General features: G+C 37.6%; 1 protein-coding gene across 1 annotated transcript in view; it reads left to right on the top strand.

Annotated features, from left to right (window-relative positions):
- TAFA5 (TAFA chemokine like family member 5) overlaps positions 1-18096 on the top strand; it is a 357620-nt gene extending 339524 nt beyond the window's left edge. Inside the window, exons 4-5 of the mRNA XM_074168592.1 lie at positions 13626-13753; positions 18070-18096. Coding sequence (XP_074024693.1) covers positions 13626-13753; positions 18070-18096 — 155 coding nt within the window. The remainder of the gene's footprint in view (positions 1-13625; positions 13754-18069) is intronic.
- The last annotated feature ends 984 nt before the right edge of the window (positions 18097-19080 follow it).

Raw genomic sequence — 19080 nt, 5'->3', positions numbered from 1 at the left:
TGTCCCCTCTGCACTGAAAGGGAGCATTCTTTTCACATGGCATGAGTGCTTCACTGATACTGGAAAGAAGAGAAAAGACCTTTTTCCTGTAAAGGGTGTGCTAGATGAAGTTGTACCACGTTGGCATAAAAGGCTCTTTGTTAATTGCTATTGTGCTAATGGTGCTTTGAATATGAATGTTTTGTAAGCAAGAAACAGGCAATGATTCAGATGAGCAGTGCCACAAAGAAAATTTAAGCAGGACTGGAAGTGAAAGAAAGTCTTTGGCATTTTGCAGTCTGTTTTTGAATGGGTTGCACAGATTCAAGTAATCAAGACCATACATATAATAAACACAGTACTGAAGCTCTAGCGTCCACTGCAAATTCGTAAAAAATAAAACAACAACAAAAAAAGCATTCATAACACTATAAAACTGCTGAGGAATTTGCTGGCAAATTTGTGTGTGTGTGTGTCTATTATACATGCTTCTGTCACAAGTGAAACAAGGGTGAGGCATACATTTTCAGCAGGCTGAAGTGCCTGCTAATCCATCTGGTAGAAATCACCAATCTCTATATTATCAGACTATTCTGTCTGTTTTCATGGAACGATTCTCTCTTATCTTGAATATTTTACAGTTGGTGAACTTAGAAATCTTTGTAAGATACAGTTAAAAATAGCTACCTTTCCTCTTGGCTAGCCAAAATTTAGGAATTCGTGGATTACTCTAGGACACAAAACATACTGATATTGGCATAAGGTATCTGAATAATCTTCTCTTTACTAACAAAAATATATATAATCCAGTTGAACAAAGAGGAATTAGAAAAACACTGTGACCATTTTCCTTCCTACTTCCAGAAAGCCAGTGCATTTACTTGCCCTCTCTTTGGATTTAATCTACATGCTGCAAATTTTACAGATAGGGATACCTGATCTATCTTTAAACAAACTTGCTCAGGCATGGAAAGCTGTCTATAAAAGCAGCAGGTAATGTATATTGATGAGCAATATGCTAACAAAAGTGCACCTCAAGCTGTAAAAAGCGAAGTTAGTGAAGAGTGGCTAGTGTGTTCTAAATTCACTATTTAATTTTCCAGCAGCTAGGCCATGTAAAAAGGCTCTAAACTTTTAAACACAGGTGAAATTATGAAAGTGTTTTTTCAGTCCAACAGTAGAAAGTTCTCTTTATTCTACAATTTAATTAAAATTATTTGTTAATCCCATATGACTACAGTGGTTAAACAGGATATTCTGCTGACCAGAGATAAAACATTGTGGAGAAGTGGTGACAGCAACTTTTATTCCTAATACAGTAGATGCACAGATCCGTGCATACTTACATGCTTTTATAATTATGCATACAGGGATAATTTAAAGGGTCATTTTTAGATCTGCTATGTGAACATACAGAAAATTTTTGAAGTTTCCCTGGGAAGACCTCTTGAAGATTATTTTATTTTGGTATGTTTAAAATGTTGAGACTATATGAACACTTAAGTAGTTCAGTATTGTGCTTAGGAGAGGCATAGAGAACTAGCAGTCATGGTTTCTTAATCTGCAAGGGCCTATTTCCAATCTGCGGACTCAGTTAAGGAGTGCTTTGTTGAGAGGAACCCTCAAGAAACCCATTGTATGTTTTGCCTGAGTCAGCACTGCAAACTTGTACTGTTTGTATTGTTACACAATATAAATATTTCCAATAAGGCTTCCCCCATTGCTTCTGTAAAACAAGAGTTGGTTGAGAAAGCTCTTTTGCAGTTACTGTTAAAAGAAGACAATGACATTCCTGCAGGTGGAGTATTCTAACTTGCTTCCATCAGCATCTTTAAAAGCTAAAATTATGGATACCCAAACAAGCTAAGTTTTGGGGGTTTTAAACTCGTTTGTGTCCAGTGTTGATGTGCAATTTTTTTTATTTTGCTTAAGATGCTTTTCAAAGTGAAAAAAAACATCAGCAGGAGATTTAAAATTTAGATGATTAACCTTTAGGAACACTGAGTGTTTTGTCAGAGACATGGCCTTATTATACCTGACAGCAGACTACTCAACCATTTAGTAAGGAAAGATGAGTATACTCCTATGAGAGTTAAATAGGAGTCCCAAAGAAATAATACTGAAATCTATAGAACTGAGGAGTTTTGCCTTTGCTATTGAATTGTATACACTGCCTTAAGAGTTTGTAGAAATGTGAGTATTCTCTGATAATTAGTACTGGATGTCTTCCTAAAAGCTATGTTGTATCTCAACCATAAATTTCTGAGATTATTACATAAATTGTTGCAGTAAATTTTACAGCCTTCATAATGTGCTTTTTCCCAAAAAAGGTGAGGGGATCAATAGCCCAACTGAAGTGCATCTACACAAATGCATGCAGCATGGGCAACAAAGAGGAGGAGCTGGAAGCCATTGCGCAGCAGGAAAACCATGGTATAGTTGCCATCACAGAAACATGGTAGGATGATCCACACAACTGGAGTGCTGCAATGGATGGCTATAAACTCTTCAGAAGGGATAGGCCAGGAAGGAGAGGCAGTGGGGTTGCCTTGTACGTTAGGGAGTGTTTTCATTGTCTAGAGCTTAATGATGGTGACGATAGGGTTGACTGTTTATGGGTAAGAATCAGGGGGAACAAGGCAGATACCATGATGTGAGTCCATTATAGACCACCCAATCAGGATGAAGAGACAGACAAAATATTCTATAAGCATCTGGGAGAAGTCTCATAATCTCTAGCCCTTGTTCTCATGGGGGACTTCGACTTACCAGATGTCTGCTGGCAATACAATACAGCAAGAGGAAACAGTCTAGGGGGTTCCTGAAGTGTGTGGAAGAGAACTTTCTGACACAGCTGGTGAAGGAGCCAAGTAGGGAAGATGCCCTGATGTACATGTTGTTTGTGAACAGCGAAGGACTTGTGGATGATGTGGTGGTTGCCTCCAGTGCCAGGGAAGGTTATGGAGCAGATCTTCTTGAGTGCCATCATGCACCGTACAGCAGACTCAGTCAGCATGGGTCTATGAAAGGCAGGTCAGGCAGGACAGGCTGCCCAGAGAAGTGGTTGAAACAGCATCCCTGAAGATATTTAAAAGATGTGTAGGCGTGGTGCTTAGGGACATGGTTTAGTGGTGGACTTGGCAGCACTAGGTTAATGTTTGAAATTGATCTTAAGGGTCTTTACAACCTAAATAATTCTATGATCCTATAAAGCTGAAGATCAGATTAGATTAGTGGAGCTGGTTGTTTCTGTCCCTAAAATCTGTGACTCATCATGTTTTTTGTAAAGGAGTGCAATACAAAAAAGTAGTTTTAGCTCTCAATGACCTGTCCTGGTCAACTGCTTTGTGTCTGGTGGTCTGATTTTTAACAATATGTGAGCTGTTGCTGCAGAACCACAAGTGCTTATGGCACCTTGTTTTCAGAGTTCATAGTTTAAAAAAAGAAGTCAGAGTGTATTATCTGTGCTCTTTTGTATTACTGTGTTCTTTGGCCAGCCTCCACTGTGCTGCTTTTGACAAGGGACAGGACTCTTGCTTGCAAACACAGTGGCCATAGCACATAAGCACGTGCATTGCCTGCCCTGGGAAAGAGGCAGCATTTCCCCCTTTTGCACCCTGTGACCAATCCCTCTAGTCTGATTTCACAAAAATAATTTTTAAAATTTCAAATTATATTTTCTGATGGTGAAGGAGACCATGAGACTGTTGGCCTTTAAAATGCCTTCTGTGGCTGTTCATAGATTTGCTGGATGCATTCCAATAAATAAAATGTTGCCTGTTAGGTGAAGAAAGACTGTTCCTTCTAATCAGTGACTATTTCTGTTATAGAGTTTCTTCTGAACTGTACTTTATTTACTACATAAAACATCTGAAGAATTTTTATGAAGTAGAATCTGATGAATCTTTGAAAATCAATTCCTCTGTGCATTACATATACAAGGTAAAAACATCCATGCATTAGATGAGTTTTGGAGATGAATTGCATTATTTTTCTTTTTAAGATATCCTTTTCCTGATACTATGTAGAAATTATAAAAATAAATTAAAAATAGAAACCTTATATAAGACAGTAATTTGTAATTTTTTTATTTATTTATTTTTAACAACTCCTAAGGTGTATACAGAGAGCTTTAGTAAGTTTTGAGACCTGTAATTGCTGAAATTGAGTACAAAAAGGAGGAAAAATGTTTCAGATCATATGCATTTTGGGTAAGGAGCAGTAATATTTTATGTATATATGAAAAGTTACATTAAAAAAAATTCACATGGATTCATATGTCAGAAATCATGTTCTGCATAGTCATGATGTCAAACTGCTGTCTGACAAGATGTGTGATTGACTGTGCAGTCGAATTATAACACATCCACGAGTAACGGGGTTTCCCATGAACAGTGTACCAGTTCAATGCATGTTATATAGACTAACATCTACATCTGTGTTGTATTTAAACACATTTGTTCCTCTGTTGGTCAAACACTGGCTGATGAAAGCAGAAGTCTTGAGAAAAGGCCAGTTTCCAAGCTATCTAAAGGTCAACATTACAATGGCAAGTTTCACTATGGCAAGTTTCCTGGGGCACTGATGAAGTGATATTTATGAACATGAGTTTCAAAAGAATCACGTGGTTATATTAATTGTATTCTCACTGTGAAAGATGATGCCATATAGGTGCTTCCTTTCACTTTTTCAGCTGTTTCACTCATTTTGTTAAAATTTTCCTTAGTTTTCATTCATGTAACATTGATGTGTGTTAAAATCCCCAACATAACCGTAGCCTATTTTTACTATTTGATCAAAACAAAAAGTCACAACCTTACCGCAAAGAGCGTACAGTTTACTGTAACACAGCATCTAGTCATGTGCAGTAGAAGGATATCGCAGGGGGTACGGGATAAGTACAGCCTCATTGCTGAGTTTCCTTTTCTCATACTTTTAATTATTCTCATAGCAGCAGCTGTTCCTCTCCTTCTGTGCTAGTCATCGAGCTCATTTCAACTCAATTCGCTTGTGTGTTCTGTTCTTACATACGTGACAAAAGGAGGGCAAAGTTTCCCATTGCTGTGGTTGTTGACAAAGGAAGCCCATTGTACTTGAGAACAGCTGAATTATTATCTCTTTCAGCGCACAATAAAATGTCACCACCATGTCACAGCAGCAGTGTACATGCTGAGATTGGACTTGGAAAGTACCAAAAGCAATGAGGGCCAGAGCAGAACCACTCGGCTGAATGCTTGTCCTTTGAAAGCACATGGAGAACATTAAGTAAAATTGCCGGAAATAGCTTTAAAAAGAATAAAAACTAACAGATTTCACTTCTCGTGCACATGGAATCTCCCATTCTGATTCTCACTGCTTTGTCCATGCGAAAGCAGTTGTCAAATGAAGAGTGCTTTTTTTCTTTGTCTTTTTTTTTTTTTTTTTTTTTTTCCCCTCCCTACTGAGCATGTGCAGGGTTCATTAAACGTACGTAGTAATCCTGGGTGGATGAGCACTCCAAAGGTAGAGTCCCAAGAAGGACCTTGATACTTGGCCATCATTTTAGTGTGTATTTCATGAGTACAGAAACAGATATTGTGCAGTCGAATGTGAAGCTGCAGATAGGGTGAGGTGTCCAGAAATCCTTTGCGCCCATGGTATCTACACTCTGAGGCTCAGTCTGTTTTCAGACACTTGTTTTAAGGTTGATTTATAACCTTCCTGCCACCCTTCCTGCACTCTCTTTTACTACCAGCCTCATAATCTTTTATTCCCAGCTTCTTTCCATGGCACTAATCACTCTCTAACGTGTAACCTAGAGCATATTTTATTCCTACTGTGGCTTCCTCCTTTAAATTCCTGCTTTTCTGTCTACTCAGTGGTTAACTTGGTATGTACACATGCTTCATAGCCAGGAGTTCTTGGGGTCCTTCTCCCTCTTCCACAGCTGCGCAGCCTTCCCTGCATAACATAGGGATGGTCATGAATATCTGCTCAGTTCTTTCACGTGCTTCTTTTAAACACATTTCTACTGCAGTACTCTGCTCATTTCAGGAGGACTGAAATTGGGGTACTTAAGAGAAAAAAAAATCCAAACAAATAGTTCTGATGTTTAGCCTTCACTTACCCACATTGTCTTACTCACTCCACTGAACAAGTTGCAGAAGTTTTTGACCTTTCCCATCTGCTTCAGTAGCTACTACATATGGCTGAGCTTCGTCCTCTTTTTCTTTCCATCCTTTCTTGCCTGATTCTTTATTTTCTTTTTTTCTATTATCTGTTTTGTTACTTTCCGTTATATCCCTCCCTTGACTCTATCCTTTACAGTTGCCTTCAGATTATCTTCTTTGGGTCTGAAATTGCTGTCCCTCTCCAGTTAAATTTGCAGTTCTCAATGTGCTGGCAGCAAAGTGAAATGTGATGAAAACCTGATCTCTGAAGGCTTCTTTGCTGGCACATCAGAGATCAGATTTTTAGTAATTTTTACTTTGCTTCCAGCACACTAATTGAATACAGCAGAGCAGAACAGCAGGGGACAGAAACAGAAGACGCTGAGTCCTGACAAAGGCTTTCTCTAGGGGTAGGTGTTCAATTAGCATCTCTTATTAGACGGCAAACACTAACTACCCACAGACAATGAAGCACTAGATCATTCACAGATTGAAAATCAGTGAATATGTACATCTGTGGTTATTCAGGCAAGGGCTGAAATCCTGGGCAAAGTTGTGGGCTAGTTTGCCTAAAGCATTGGCATTTTACTATATAGCTAGAAACCACCAACTTAGAAGAGGCTGGGAGGACATGTACCTAAATAAAATTCAATGTGTAGATTTTATCTGTATTTATTATTTGTTATGACTGTCCTGGTGCTGTGATTTGTGACACTGTGATTTGGTAAATTATACTGGATTATTATTTTTTTCTGTTTCTGTTAGATTGCTTTGTAAGAAGTAGAAAAATGTGTTATATTTGCTGTATTACTTTTCCATGTAAGCAGTTGTAGTAATTGCCAGTGAAAGGCTAAGGAGTTGAGAACAAATGCAGAGAGATATTACAATCTCAAATGAGAGCAATTATAAATAGAAGAAGACTGGCCCTTGAAAATTAAAATGGAAACAGATATAAGTTGACTGTGAAGCTTATTTGTAGGACACTTTCCATTTTAGGATAGCGCTTCTGTCATGCAAACATTTGAACATCTGGATGTAGACAAATCTAAGATACCTATCACTAGATCACTGAATCACATAGTATTAAGGTTTTCAAAGAACTGAAAAGAGAGAGGCCGGGTAAATACATGCTTGTTTGTACACTACAAGAAGATCAGGTATCTTGTGATCCTGAGCATTTACTTTCATAGGTTTCTTTTCATTGTTTATTTATTTATTGTTTGGGGCATCACAATGAGGAAATTCTGCTATTTGGAGACACAAACAGGAAAGATAGGAGCTGTTGAATTTCATGAGAGTGCTCCTAGAATCTAGATTCACCTTCAGCTTTTGTTTGCTTTATTGTGGTGGGGTTTTTTTGTTTGTTTGTGTTTTTATCCTTTGTCTTGTGTTCTGGGGATTTATTATGTATTAATAATAATTTCTGATTTGTGTAATACCTTTGGACTTTCTCTCTCCTAAGCTGTCAGTATACATTTATTTTACAGACTCTTATGAAGATTCAGCAAAACATTAGGTACCTTCTAATAATTAAACAGATGCCTGGATGCCTTGCTAAATGCAGTAGTTTTAAAGTTAAACTTATGCCTCTGTGATTTATTATGTAAGTTCCTATGCTTAATCCAGCAACCACTTATGACTGCATAAATTGGAGATCATCTCCTGTATATTATTCTGCTCCTCCCAAATACACGTTGTGCATGGTGCAATCTGCACTGCTTGAGGTAAACCAAGATTTTCATCCTTTTTCTGGGAACAGGTCAATACTGAAGGTCTCTTCTCAACCCTGGCGTTACAATAAGATTTCTCCCTTACTGGAACTATGATTGGGGTGAACTGCAGGAAAAGCCTCTGCCCTGTCTTTCAGTCTTTTCCTCTTCATCTAGTTACCTGTTCTCAATTTGTAGCCTCTCTGTAGCCTGCAGGAGATCACTTTTTTCCATGCATTTCTCAACTTCAGCTCAAGTATCCCTCCCAATCTTGACAGCAAGAGCTAAATGATAAAATGGGTGTCTAGACATTGCTATATAGCTGTTCTTAGAACTAAATAGTCTTTGGTCTAGATGCCCTATAAATAATTGAGACTAGCTAACTCTTTGTGAATTAACACTGCTTCCAATTTTTTAAGTGGAGCAGAATGGCTGCTGTAAAAGGTATCTAAGGTTTGTGATGTTTCCTTGTTGTATAGTAAAATAGATTAACGTTTGGGGCTTATACACTATTACAGTCAAATTGCTGCTCTAAAGACAGTTCATGATTGCAGTGTCTTATTACAGTGCTGTGATTTAGTCTGTGTTTTTGCTGGCCTCTTTCCTGCTGCTGCAATTTAACTGATATATGTTTTTAAAAGCCTATTAGTTTGCATATTATTTTCTGTTGTTGTTTAATTTCTTATATATATATATATTAAAGCACACTTTCTTTCTGAAGGAGAATGGGACAGAGAAAGGTCTCCAGGCTAGCAACCGCTAAGAATTCAGAGGGTTTGTTTCCAGCTCTGCAACAAGTTTCTTCTGTGACCTTGGTCAAGTTGATTAACCTCTGTACAAAATGGGGACAATGAACAGCATTTAACAGTCATACGTAAAACTAGCTAAACATAGTAAGTTCTGCAAAGTGTTTTGGGATCTTTGACAGGTAGATGGTGTATATGTACTGAATCAGGGAGAGAAATGGTTGGACCAAAAGGCTACAGCTGAAAAAATTGGAAGAAGGAAAAAGGAAAAATATGAGGTAAAGAGAACAGAGAGGTTTTGAGGGGAATGGGATGATGGAAACAGTTGGGATCGGTTGGACGCGATTAATAATAAAACATGTGGGTCCTTTTCAGAGTTAATACAGCAAGAGAGGAAGCCTAGGATAAATTTGTGTGTCTGGCTACATCTAAACTGATGAATCCAAAGGCATTTCTGAACTTTGGGAATCAGCTATGCCGATCAGCTTTCTTCTAAGTTCACAACAGTAAAATAATGTAAGAAAATCAAAAAGGAAATATTTTCTCTAATGCATACTGTATATCTTGCAGTAAGTGCTACAAGTTACCATTGAAAAAATAACATTAAGGAGACCATCATTCTATAACAAGTATAGGTGAGCTAAGCTCTCATTTAAGAAGCATTTTTCAAAATGGTATATTTTGCTTGGGCTTAGGAGAAATTTTCCCTACTCCTAACTACAAAGAATCTTCCATTCATTACTTCAGGCATCTGAAATTGACTGAGAAACATCAACTAAGCCATCTTTTTTTTTTTTTTTTTTCACTTTATTTAGGTACTTGTACCATGGTTTTCATTATGATTTGTAAATATTCATTTCACATACTACCTTTTATGCATAGGAGCATGTATTTTGAAAGTCTCAGTATCCAAATGCTGTTTTAATCAATATTCTTATCTGATGAAAAAAAAATATATTTTTAATTTTATTGCAAAATTCATTCTCCAACATAAAAAAAAAGGAGAAAAACTGTAATAATCTGAGTGTTTTAATCTAACATATTTTATATGACTGTAATTTTTTGCATTTACTGCTGCTGAACAAGATTTATCTTACTTTTTCGCTATCACAAAAAGCTCATGATTTTCAGCTATGAGATTGACTGGAGATGCAGCAACTGATAACTGCCTGAATGTAGAGTGAATGTGTGAAAAGAAGGTATAGAAAATAAAGCTGATTTTCTATAGAAATGTATATATAATGTTAAACCAGGTGAGAAGCTGAGTGACAAAACATATCTAGTTGCAGTATTTAGCAGGAAATAATCTGTGGTGGTCTGTTTTAGATTGGAGAATGCTGATCATGAATAGAAACTTTTATGTATTTTGTACTAATAACTGGAAATCCATTGCGAATTGTTCTATCTTACCAAACGGTTGAGAACACTTTGGTGGGTAGCTTGGCATCGTGTTGATATAACCTCTGCCTGCCTGAGACACCTCATAACTGTTTGTACGAAAAACCTCTTGGATAGACGCCATTTGTTCTCCAGTTCAAATGGTATTACCTGGGAAAGCAATTCTACCATGGGCTGAGCACCGTCAGTTCCTATTAGCTTCAGTCTAAGTGAAGGGGCACAGCCCTTCTGAGGAGATGCAAAGTCGTGTCAGCTCAGATTCTTAAGATGAAATTCGGTTCTTTGCAGAAGGTCTGCACAAAGCCTATGTATCATTTAAGTGCCACTTAATTCTTTATAATGGAGCTTGGAGTGGATTTGAAGAATCTGATAGGCTTTTTGCTGTCTTGTCTGCGGAGGGCTAAGTTTCACCCCTGGTGAATACAGCAGTAAAAAGGCAACTATACTGCCTCAGGAAATACACTGTATTCCTTTGCTTTGACTAGTGTAACTCAGGTTCAATTACTGATAGAAATTCTTGATATTATGCTTATTATGCTGATAAAATCGTTGTATATTTTGCTCCCTGTATAATGTATTTACCTTCACTGTGATACTCTGCTATAATAGGAAACTGAAAAGGGAAAATGCAAAAATAGATGTGACCCCACAGACACGAATATGGCCTCCCTTTTGCGACTGTGGCTGCATGTGTTTAACAGGACAGTGTGTCTGTACAGGCTTTAATTTATATGTAAGCACGAGGGTGCCCACCTGGCCTGCATTCGGCAAACAGGGCGGCCCTGGGGCCAGAGCCCCTGCCTCTGCCCAGGGGGTGCGGGGGGCACCTGCATGGCCGGCAGGGGATGGGGAGAGTGAGGTGTCTGTGCCTGTGTTTGGGATTAGTTCTGAGGGGGTGTTTAGGAATTCCCAAGTATTTATGAACATTTCGCGTCTAGTACTATGGTCTACTTTTGTGTATGACTGGTATTGGTCCTGCACTGCTGCTGATTGTGTGTCATTAATAAATTAATAAACTGTTGTGATACTGATTTGTTTTAAACCATATGAGCTGAGTAGCTTTTCCCCACAAAAGAAATTGATTCTGATTCTCAAGGGCTAAATGCATGAGCTAGTCTATACACTTAACACAGAAATGTTTTAGACTTTATGTTCTGTAAAATACTCTTTGTGTGTTCTAAATTTGTGTGGTTATAGCCAATACCCAGAGAAAGGACTCCATATATTTGTGATATTACCGATAGGTGCATTCTGAGATAGCAACCAAGCAAACACTAAGAGTAATTCACAGAGGAGATAAATTTTTTTTTTTAAAGAATAGTTCCAATTATGTTTCCAGGAAAATCTCCAACCTGAGAGAGTAGAGGCAATCTAGTACATATTTTTGAGTTTAACTGACTATTCAGTCTTTCAGTGATCCTTCATATTGAAACATTGATAGAAATAGCCATTTCCATATGTGAATTGCAAAATATATGCATGCAAATGGGTGAGGCTTGGTGTTAACATTTTACTGAGCTTTTTCTGTAAAATCTGCAACTGGATGCATGCCTTCTCTCAGACAGGATGAGGCCATTATCTGTTACATAGGAGATGTTTGCCTTGAAAACTGATATGATTCAGTTCTCAGTAGTGCAGTACCTACAGATCCCAAGCACAATCCAGATTTCTGTATATTATGTCGTATAAAAACTTAGTGGATTTGCTTCAAAAAATTGTAGTTATGAAAATTGTTTAGGAATCATTCCTCCAGCGACATATATATTTTGCCTAATGAACAGTGCAAATTCCTATGTAGACGGTTGGGAGCTAAAATGTTTTTTATAATGAAAATCTTAATATGAATTTCAGATTGAGTTTCCACTGAAAGAAATCAGTGTTCATTATATTGCTAGAGCTTACCAACAATTGTACCGGGACTGAGGACACAACTTGTTTCATGTCAAAATATTGGAAAGGATTTTATTAAAAGACTTTAAATTACATTTCTATTTTTTGCCATGATCCAGTGGCACTGGGAATCATATTCTTAAGTAGTTCCAGACAGCAGAGGTCAGGGGCGTAGGGAGGCTGAATCACACGTTCAGGTAAGCATAAAGAGCTAAAACTGCCACTGGGTATAAATGACCACTTTTAAGCTCCTTGGACCCAAAATTAATTTGGAGCATCATAAGCCTCTTGCATGCATATCTTGCTAAGTATTTCTCCTGTAGTTCTCTTTTTGTTGGGCTCATGACTGTAGAAGGTATATTGCACATCACACATCAACATAGAGGAGGATGTGATCTGTGTCCTTCTATGTGGAACTTGTTCCGCCCTTGAATCCCAAGATGCTTATGTATAAATTGAGCTGGTGAAACTTTTCTATAGCCTAGCGCTGGATTGCTGAGATGACCTCTGAAGGAACTGAGGACCATTTTCTGTGGACTGCGAGCCTTACAGTCTGAGCAAAAGACAGATTGTTTGGGGGCCCTTACCTTGTTTAGCATGAGTATATGGCACCATGCAAGTTAGTGCGTCTCTGCATATGTGTTTTATAAAAAAGTATCCCAAACAAATACTCCACCCTACAATTTCACCTGCAGGGGGAGAGTGAAAGAATAATGAAATATTAGATATTAGTCATATTGCTTAATATTCTATGAAAAGGAACCCAGATACTACAGAGGTGAACTCCAAAGAAGTAGTGTTATAATCCAGAAAGAAGTGTACAGGAATTAAAGCCCTTTTTGTCCCTGCCTTGAAGAAAAAATTCTCCCTACATCTCCTCTGCATCTACTTTAATGCATTCAGAGCTCTGTTGCTCCAAGACTACTTGCTGTGTGTGAACTTGAGGAAATTTTACAGAACCAGCTTACCAGAGATGCAAGCATTAAGGGGAGCCACAAAGCGCACAACACACCGCCTTTCAGTCAGTTAGGGCCCTGCCTCACTAGACTTCCTTTCCCTTGTAGTAATAGGGTAATAAGGTGTTTGTTCTAGTCTTTTCCCTCTGCTTATCGTCTCCTTCTCCATAATTTCTACACCTTTACTTCATTCAGCACCCATCCTTCTTATGTTCTGAGTTCCTGCCCCTAACTATGCCCCTACCATTGCAAGTACCACAGTTTCCCAATTGCTGTCATTATGTTGACCCCTCTACCCATTTATTATAGCTTTTTTCTCTCCGCTCTGCGTCTTGTCTGTTTACACTGTAAGCACTTCAGTATAGGGAGTGTCTGCTCAGGTTTACAGAGAGTGTAACACAATGGATCCCAGTCATAGCTCACTTTTAGGCTACCATAATCATCAGTTAGGATAGTCTTCAGTTGTTAGCCCCCTCCCCCCCCAACAATATTTCCTTTACTGTAAGGAGCATGGAATTAGAAAATTAACTAACTTTTATGTTCTTTCAGTTTACAGCAGAGCTGTCTTTTTTTTATTGTTGTTTTTTAAGTTCTATTTTTATTATAAAATTTGTTGGCACAGCAGGTGTTGTAAATAATTTTGTAAATTGCCTAGGGCTGTCTACATCATAACCTATGGCTGCATTATCAGATGATGAAAATAGACAACTGAAATGAGAAAGTGTTTAGAGATAAGTGAAATGTGAATTCTCCTGCCAATTGTTTTGGTTGTTTGTTTTTTTCTTTTCTGTTCCATAGCACGAATTATCAAAACAAAACAGTGGTGTGAAATGCTTCCATGTTTAGAAGGAGAAGGCTGTGATTTGCTAATCAATAAATCAGGCTGGACCTGTACACAACCAGGAGGACGGATAAAGACAACCACGGTAGGTCACTTCTCTGTTCTATATTTCTTCAGTTTCTCATTCACTTTAGTTTGTTGAAAAACAAAGAGTGAGATTTCTAATTGTTTTTTGGCACAGATATGTAAAGTCTGTTGCCTTATAATAAATCTATGTGCCCAAATGTTCTTATTGAAATACACAGCAATGTTATCACAAAGACAAGAAAAATGTGTAATTCCCACAGTTACTAAGAGTGGAAATTATATCAAGGTTTTCTTAAAAGGCACCAGTGGTTTAACTAACATTTGTATTCAGCCTGAAGACAGTATCTTGTTGCTTCACTGCACAAGAATTTTCTTATGCTGAGGAAGTGTAGGGTATAAAACTGAACACGTGGTCTAACAGGGTGAAAAGGAAGCTTTCATTGGGAATTGGGGAGAAAATATTTTTGCTATTCCCACTGTACTGGAAAAGCAAGATGCAGAGATAGATCTCTAGTTTTCAGTGAGACAATCAGTGAGACCTATATAAAACATACTAAAAGATCCCTTCTCTCAGCTTCTGTTTGGTCCTCATTTGTTGATAAAACCCTCAACTGTCTGATTTGGTGTCCTGGGACATGTGCTTGTAGTGAAGCCGAGAGTATATATGACAGTAATAGTTTCTAGGGCCTGCAATATATCAAACAGATTTCTAGAAAATGTTCTCAAATGCCAATAATTCTCTGACTTCAAAAATGGAAAAAATCTGAAGAGATATAATAGAGCGATATTCTGTTAGCTTGCTAGACCTCTTGCAATGATTTCCCCCCCATAATCTTTTTTTTAGATTTACATGGAGCTTGAGTGTAATTTAAGTAAGTGCAATTTCAAGAATATTTAGTCTTAAAAGTACTTATCAGTGAGAACTAAATTAAGGCCCATCATCTTCTACACAATTTCTCTGTCTGAGCAGGAGACAGACACCAGTACAAAACCTTTTATTGTTTTAGAATGACTATATTTTAGAAAATTAACATGTTTTTCACTTTTTCAGAAAGAAGGAAGATTTGATAGGGCTTTATAAGATACTTGGAAAACAAACTTTATGAATTGTGATCACTGTTTTGATGCTCCTGTATCTACCAGATGTAATATTCATTATGGACAGGGCTATAAAACTTAACTCAGTCTCTGAGGTCTTACTTAAATATTGTTTGCCTTTAGATCTTTTGCATTAAAGTTATGTATGAGTGACATAAAAAAACAAAGGAAGGAAATAAGTTTTTGAAACATTGATGCCAGCTTCCAAGTTCAAGGAGAACTAATACAGTAACTTTGTCATACTTGAAATACTAACTTAAATCTTGTTATTACAGGGGTACTTTCTGTACCTGAGGTAAATGCAAAACCCCTGTACTGTGACACGTTGCCAGCTGTCATTATACTTCTTTATTTGATGTTTTATGCTAATGGCATGACTGAGTAATGCAAAGTAAGCAGAGGATCTATCCTTCAGTGTCTATCTTTAATGAAGTTTTTCAGATATCCTTTCAGATTAAACACCACAAGCCTGATTTTGAACTCTTACTTGTCTGTATAGCTCTTTAATGCTACTGACATGAATGGAATGACTCATGATTTTGATTAATGTAAATGAAATCATAATTGTTCCCCATCAGTAAAATTAAGGCCATGGCAAGTGTAATGTTATAAAACAGATTCTCCCACACACAGAGACGTCATTGTCATTGGTGAGGAGAGATTCTGCCAGAGAGCCAACTGTAGAACAGCTCTGAGCATAAGCCCTCATCTAACATCAAGCAGTCTTCAATGGTTGGTGTCATACATGCAGACACACAACAAACACACAATACTTTTCAGTCAAGCCAGACTAGCAACTCAGAATACTTAAAGAAGCACTGAATCCAGAAGGGGAAGGCGGGGGAAAAAAGGAAAAGAAAAAAAAAAAAAAAAAAGCCTAGAACCCCCCAATCTATAACACAGTATTACCAAAATTTGAAGAAGAAAAAAAAAAAGTACATTTGTTCTTTAGCCTCTTGCTTGAAGGGTAAGATTTGGGCAATGGTAATGGGTTTAGGAACTATGTCTTAGGCTGACTCTGTGAAGTGCATGACTGTGATTAAAAGAGGTTTTCTAACAGAAATGCCAAGAGACGTTATTTACTGTAGCAGTACTCTTAGGTCAACAACTGCTGATGCAGTCAAGTAATTCCTATTTCTGCTCCTAATAACACACCTGAGCTGCCAGGCCCATCATGGCATCTAAGCACAATGGGTAGGATTTCTGGCTGAGAAGGGTCAGAAAAATGGCCACCAAATAGTATGGGGAAATAAATGTCCAAACATATTGAATTAATTATTATACACTAAATGTCTGTTATTAAGTAGAAAGAATTCTTGACCACGTCTCCAGAGACAGCCAGATTAGGTCCTTAATTTGTTAACTATCAATTTTGTTAACGCACATTTGTTAATCTAATATTTGCAGGCCTTTCCTGCTAATGTTAGTTTGTATTTTGGAGATACTTGGCAGTAGGTCTTGCATTATCATAGCAGTGGTAGATCATATAGCAGAGATATCACTGTTTGGTGAATGCTGAGACAATAATTTGCCACCCATACTAAAGCCAGAACAGTATTGAACTCTGATGGACTGAGACCAGCTATTGTGATAGTGCCAGCTTTGGCACTGATTCCAGGAAGACGTGTAGAAGTGTAACTTTCTAAGTACTGGGTTTAGAAGTAGCACGTGGAAAGGTAGAACCAGTGGAGATGTTATGTAGGACCTTTTTACATGAGAATATACATTAGGACTCACAGTTAAATACATTTATAACAAAAAAAAAAAAAAAAGGAAGAAATAGGATTCATTTTCTGTAGATGAGTTGAACATTTAGTATTTTTTCTATGAAAATACCAAGCAAACAGCACATGAAAATACCCATTGCTCCAAAGCAAAAGTGCAATTTCTGTAAATTGTTTGGAAAGCGCTGCTGCTGCTTTATGTTTTGTGTCAAAATTGTTTAGATTTTCTATGCAGAGCCAGATTTTTTCACTGCCTAGTACTTCTTGTGATCACCTCTGGAAATAATGCAATCAAATCAGAATTCTCTCCTCACATGGGTAGCAGTGTTTTGTATCCGTTTTGTGCTCACTTTGCACAGCTATAAATGACAACACAAGGTGCAAGGCAAAGGAAAATCAGACTCAAAGTACACTCTAAATGGATCTGGATGTCACTTCTGCCCTGTCATCCTTTCTACAAGGTGTGAATGAACCAAAGATTTTTCATCTGCTAAGAGGCTTTTAGAATTGAGGACTGACTGGGCTAACTGCCAATCTATGTATTAAGCAGCTGACTGTCAATACAAGGAAACAATATGGCAACTTGTAAAAGTAGATAGCAAGAGAATCTACACAATTGTTAGCACTTTCAACATACTAAGCACTTTCATATAACAAATGTCCTTACAGTCACTTTAAAATCATGTGCCCTAAAAATTTCTTCTCCTTTTGCTATTCTCATTACTCTTTCAATTCTTTAAAAACAAAACAAAACAAAACAAACAAAAAAAACCCCGAGAAACAGAACAAAATTAAGCCATATGATTTTTTTTAAAAAATACTGTGTAGTTTCAATAATGCCAGAAGATACGCCTTTTTTTTTATACATGTTGCTGAAGGGCCTGTACATTTTATATTTCAAGTATAAAACTTGCCAGTGTATAGATGAGAAGATACACGATGTATTGGATTTACAGGGGAGATTAATTTTAGCAGCAAAGTGTATATATGTTGTCAATGATCCATCACTACCTAATTGTTACTTAATTAATTCCTTCTTCTACATGATGTGATTTCAATGCATGGAGCTTAACAGAACATTCATGCGCCAGTTCCTCGGTAGCTAACCTTTTAAAACCTTTGCGATTTTACTGCTAAATTAGCTGAAGTGGGAAATTAAGGAGTATGAAGAAGCTAAGAGAGAGCTCACAGTGGATAAAAGGTGTAATTACTCTGACATGGAGCTCAGTGCTTAGCCAGTAAAATTTACTAAGGATCTAGCTTCACCAAGGGACGTGACTTTCTTAATAGAGTTTACTTACACACAGAGCAACTTAGCATTCCTCACCATTAATATAAATGACATGCTGGCTGAGTTGGAAAGGCAATTTGTTCCTTACCCTGAAAAATACAATAGCTGTTTGTATTGGCTGCAATTTATATCAAGATTTTTTTGCTTTTCATCATTGACTTATGAGCAATGTGTTCTCATTCATACCATTACATTCAAAGTAAAAAGAAATATATATATGTTACATATTTGTAACATACTTGAGAATTTACTTTTTTTTAGACTGAAGACCAGCTGGAAATGTCCTGAGGCCATGGTCTAGTGGTCTGAGCTTGGGACTGGGAGCCAGAAACTCCTGAGCTCTAATCCCGGCTCTGACAGTGACTCCCTCTGTGGCCTTGGGTAAGTCACTGAACCTCTCTGCCTCAGTTTCCCCAGCAGTAAAAATAAGATTAACAATCGTTAGCTACCCACCATAGTGAATTTGGGAGTCCTGAGCTAATATTTTAAGAGGTTTAGAAATTCAGAGTAACTTAAAAATAAAAATACTGTTATTTATAAATGTCCTTATTGGTGATATTCATGTTGTTTTTAGATATTCACATAACCCTGCATTCCTGTACTTAGCGTCACCTACATTCCAGCTCTGAGTGTTTCTAAATGTGCATTTCATATTTCAACAGGTCCGCTGATTTTATTTGGTTAAGCTATTTTTGGAGGGTTTTTGACATCCCGCCAGTTCTAGTTCCATTTCATTCCAGGACACAATACCAACCAAAATAAGCTTTCAGGCAGCACCAGATTAGAGCAGTGGAATGATGCTGGCATGCATGCCATGCCAAATTAAGTTTCCTCTTCCACTTTGTCAGAAGTGGTCAATTTATGAAACAGATACATTAAATCCACTTGTCAGCAGTTCATCTACCAAGTTCCCTCACTGTCCTAACTGTAGTAGGAACCCTACATTCAGACCAAGATTACAGAGGATATTTTTTCAGGGGACTGGTGTATCCCCTTATCCCAGTCCAAAGCATAGCTTTTAGAAACAAGCAGGAAGATATGATCCTGAATTTTCCATCATTCATAGCCAAGGCTGTTGGTGAATCAGATTCTTTGGCTATACTTAAACTATGGGACCAGGAGTACATCCTTGCTTAAAGGTCCATATACATGCACAGTTGTGAGTCCCAATGTCTTGTCTGTCTTCTCTTTTTCTGTGTGGCCCTTTTCATGATGGCATGCTTACCACTGCTCGTGAGAGATCTTAGCAGCAGCAGAAAGGGCTCTCACAAA

The sequence above is a fragment of the Numenius arquata genome, chromosome 2 (genome assembly GCF_964106895.1).
Source record: "Numenius arquata chromosome 2, bNumArq3.hap1.1, whole genome shotgun sequence".
NCBI classification, from domain to species: Eukaryota; Metazoa; Chordata; class Aves; order Charadriiformes; family Scolopacidae; genus Numenius; species Numenius arquata.
The sequence above is the reverse complement of the archived record's forward strand: the minus strand, read 5'-3'. Positions and strand labels throughout refer to the sequence as shown.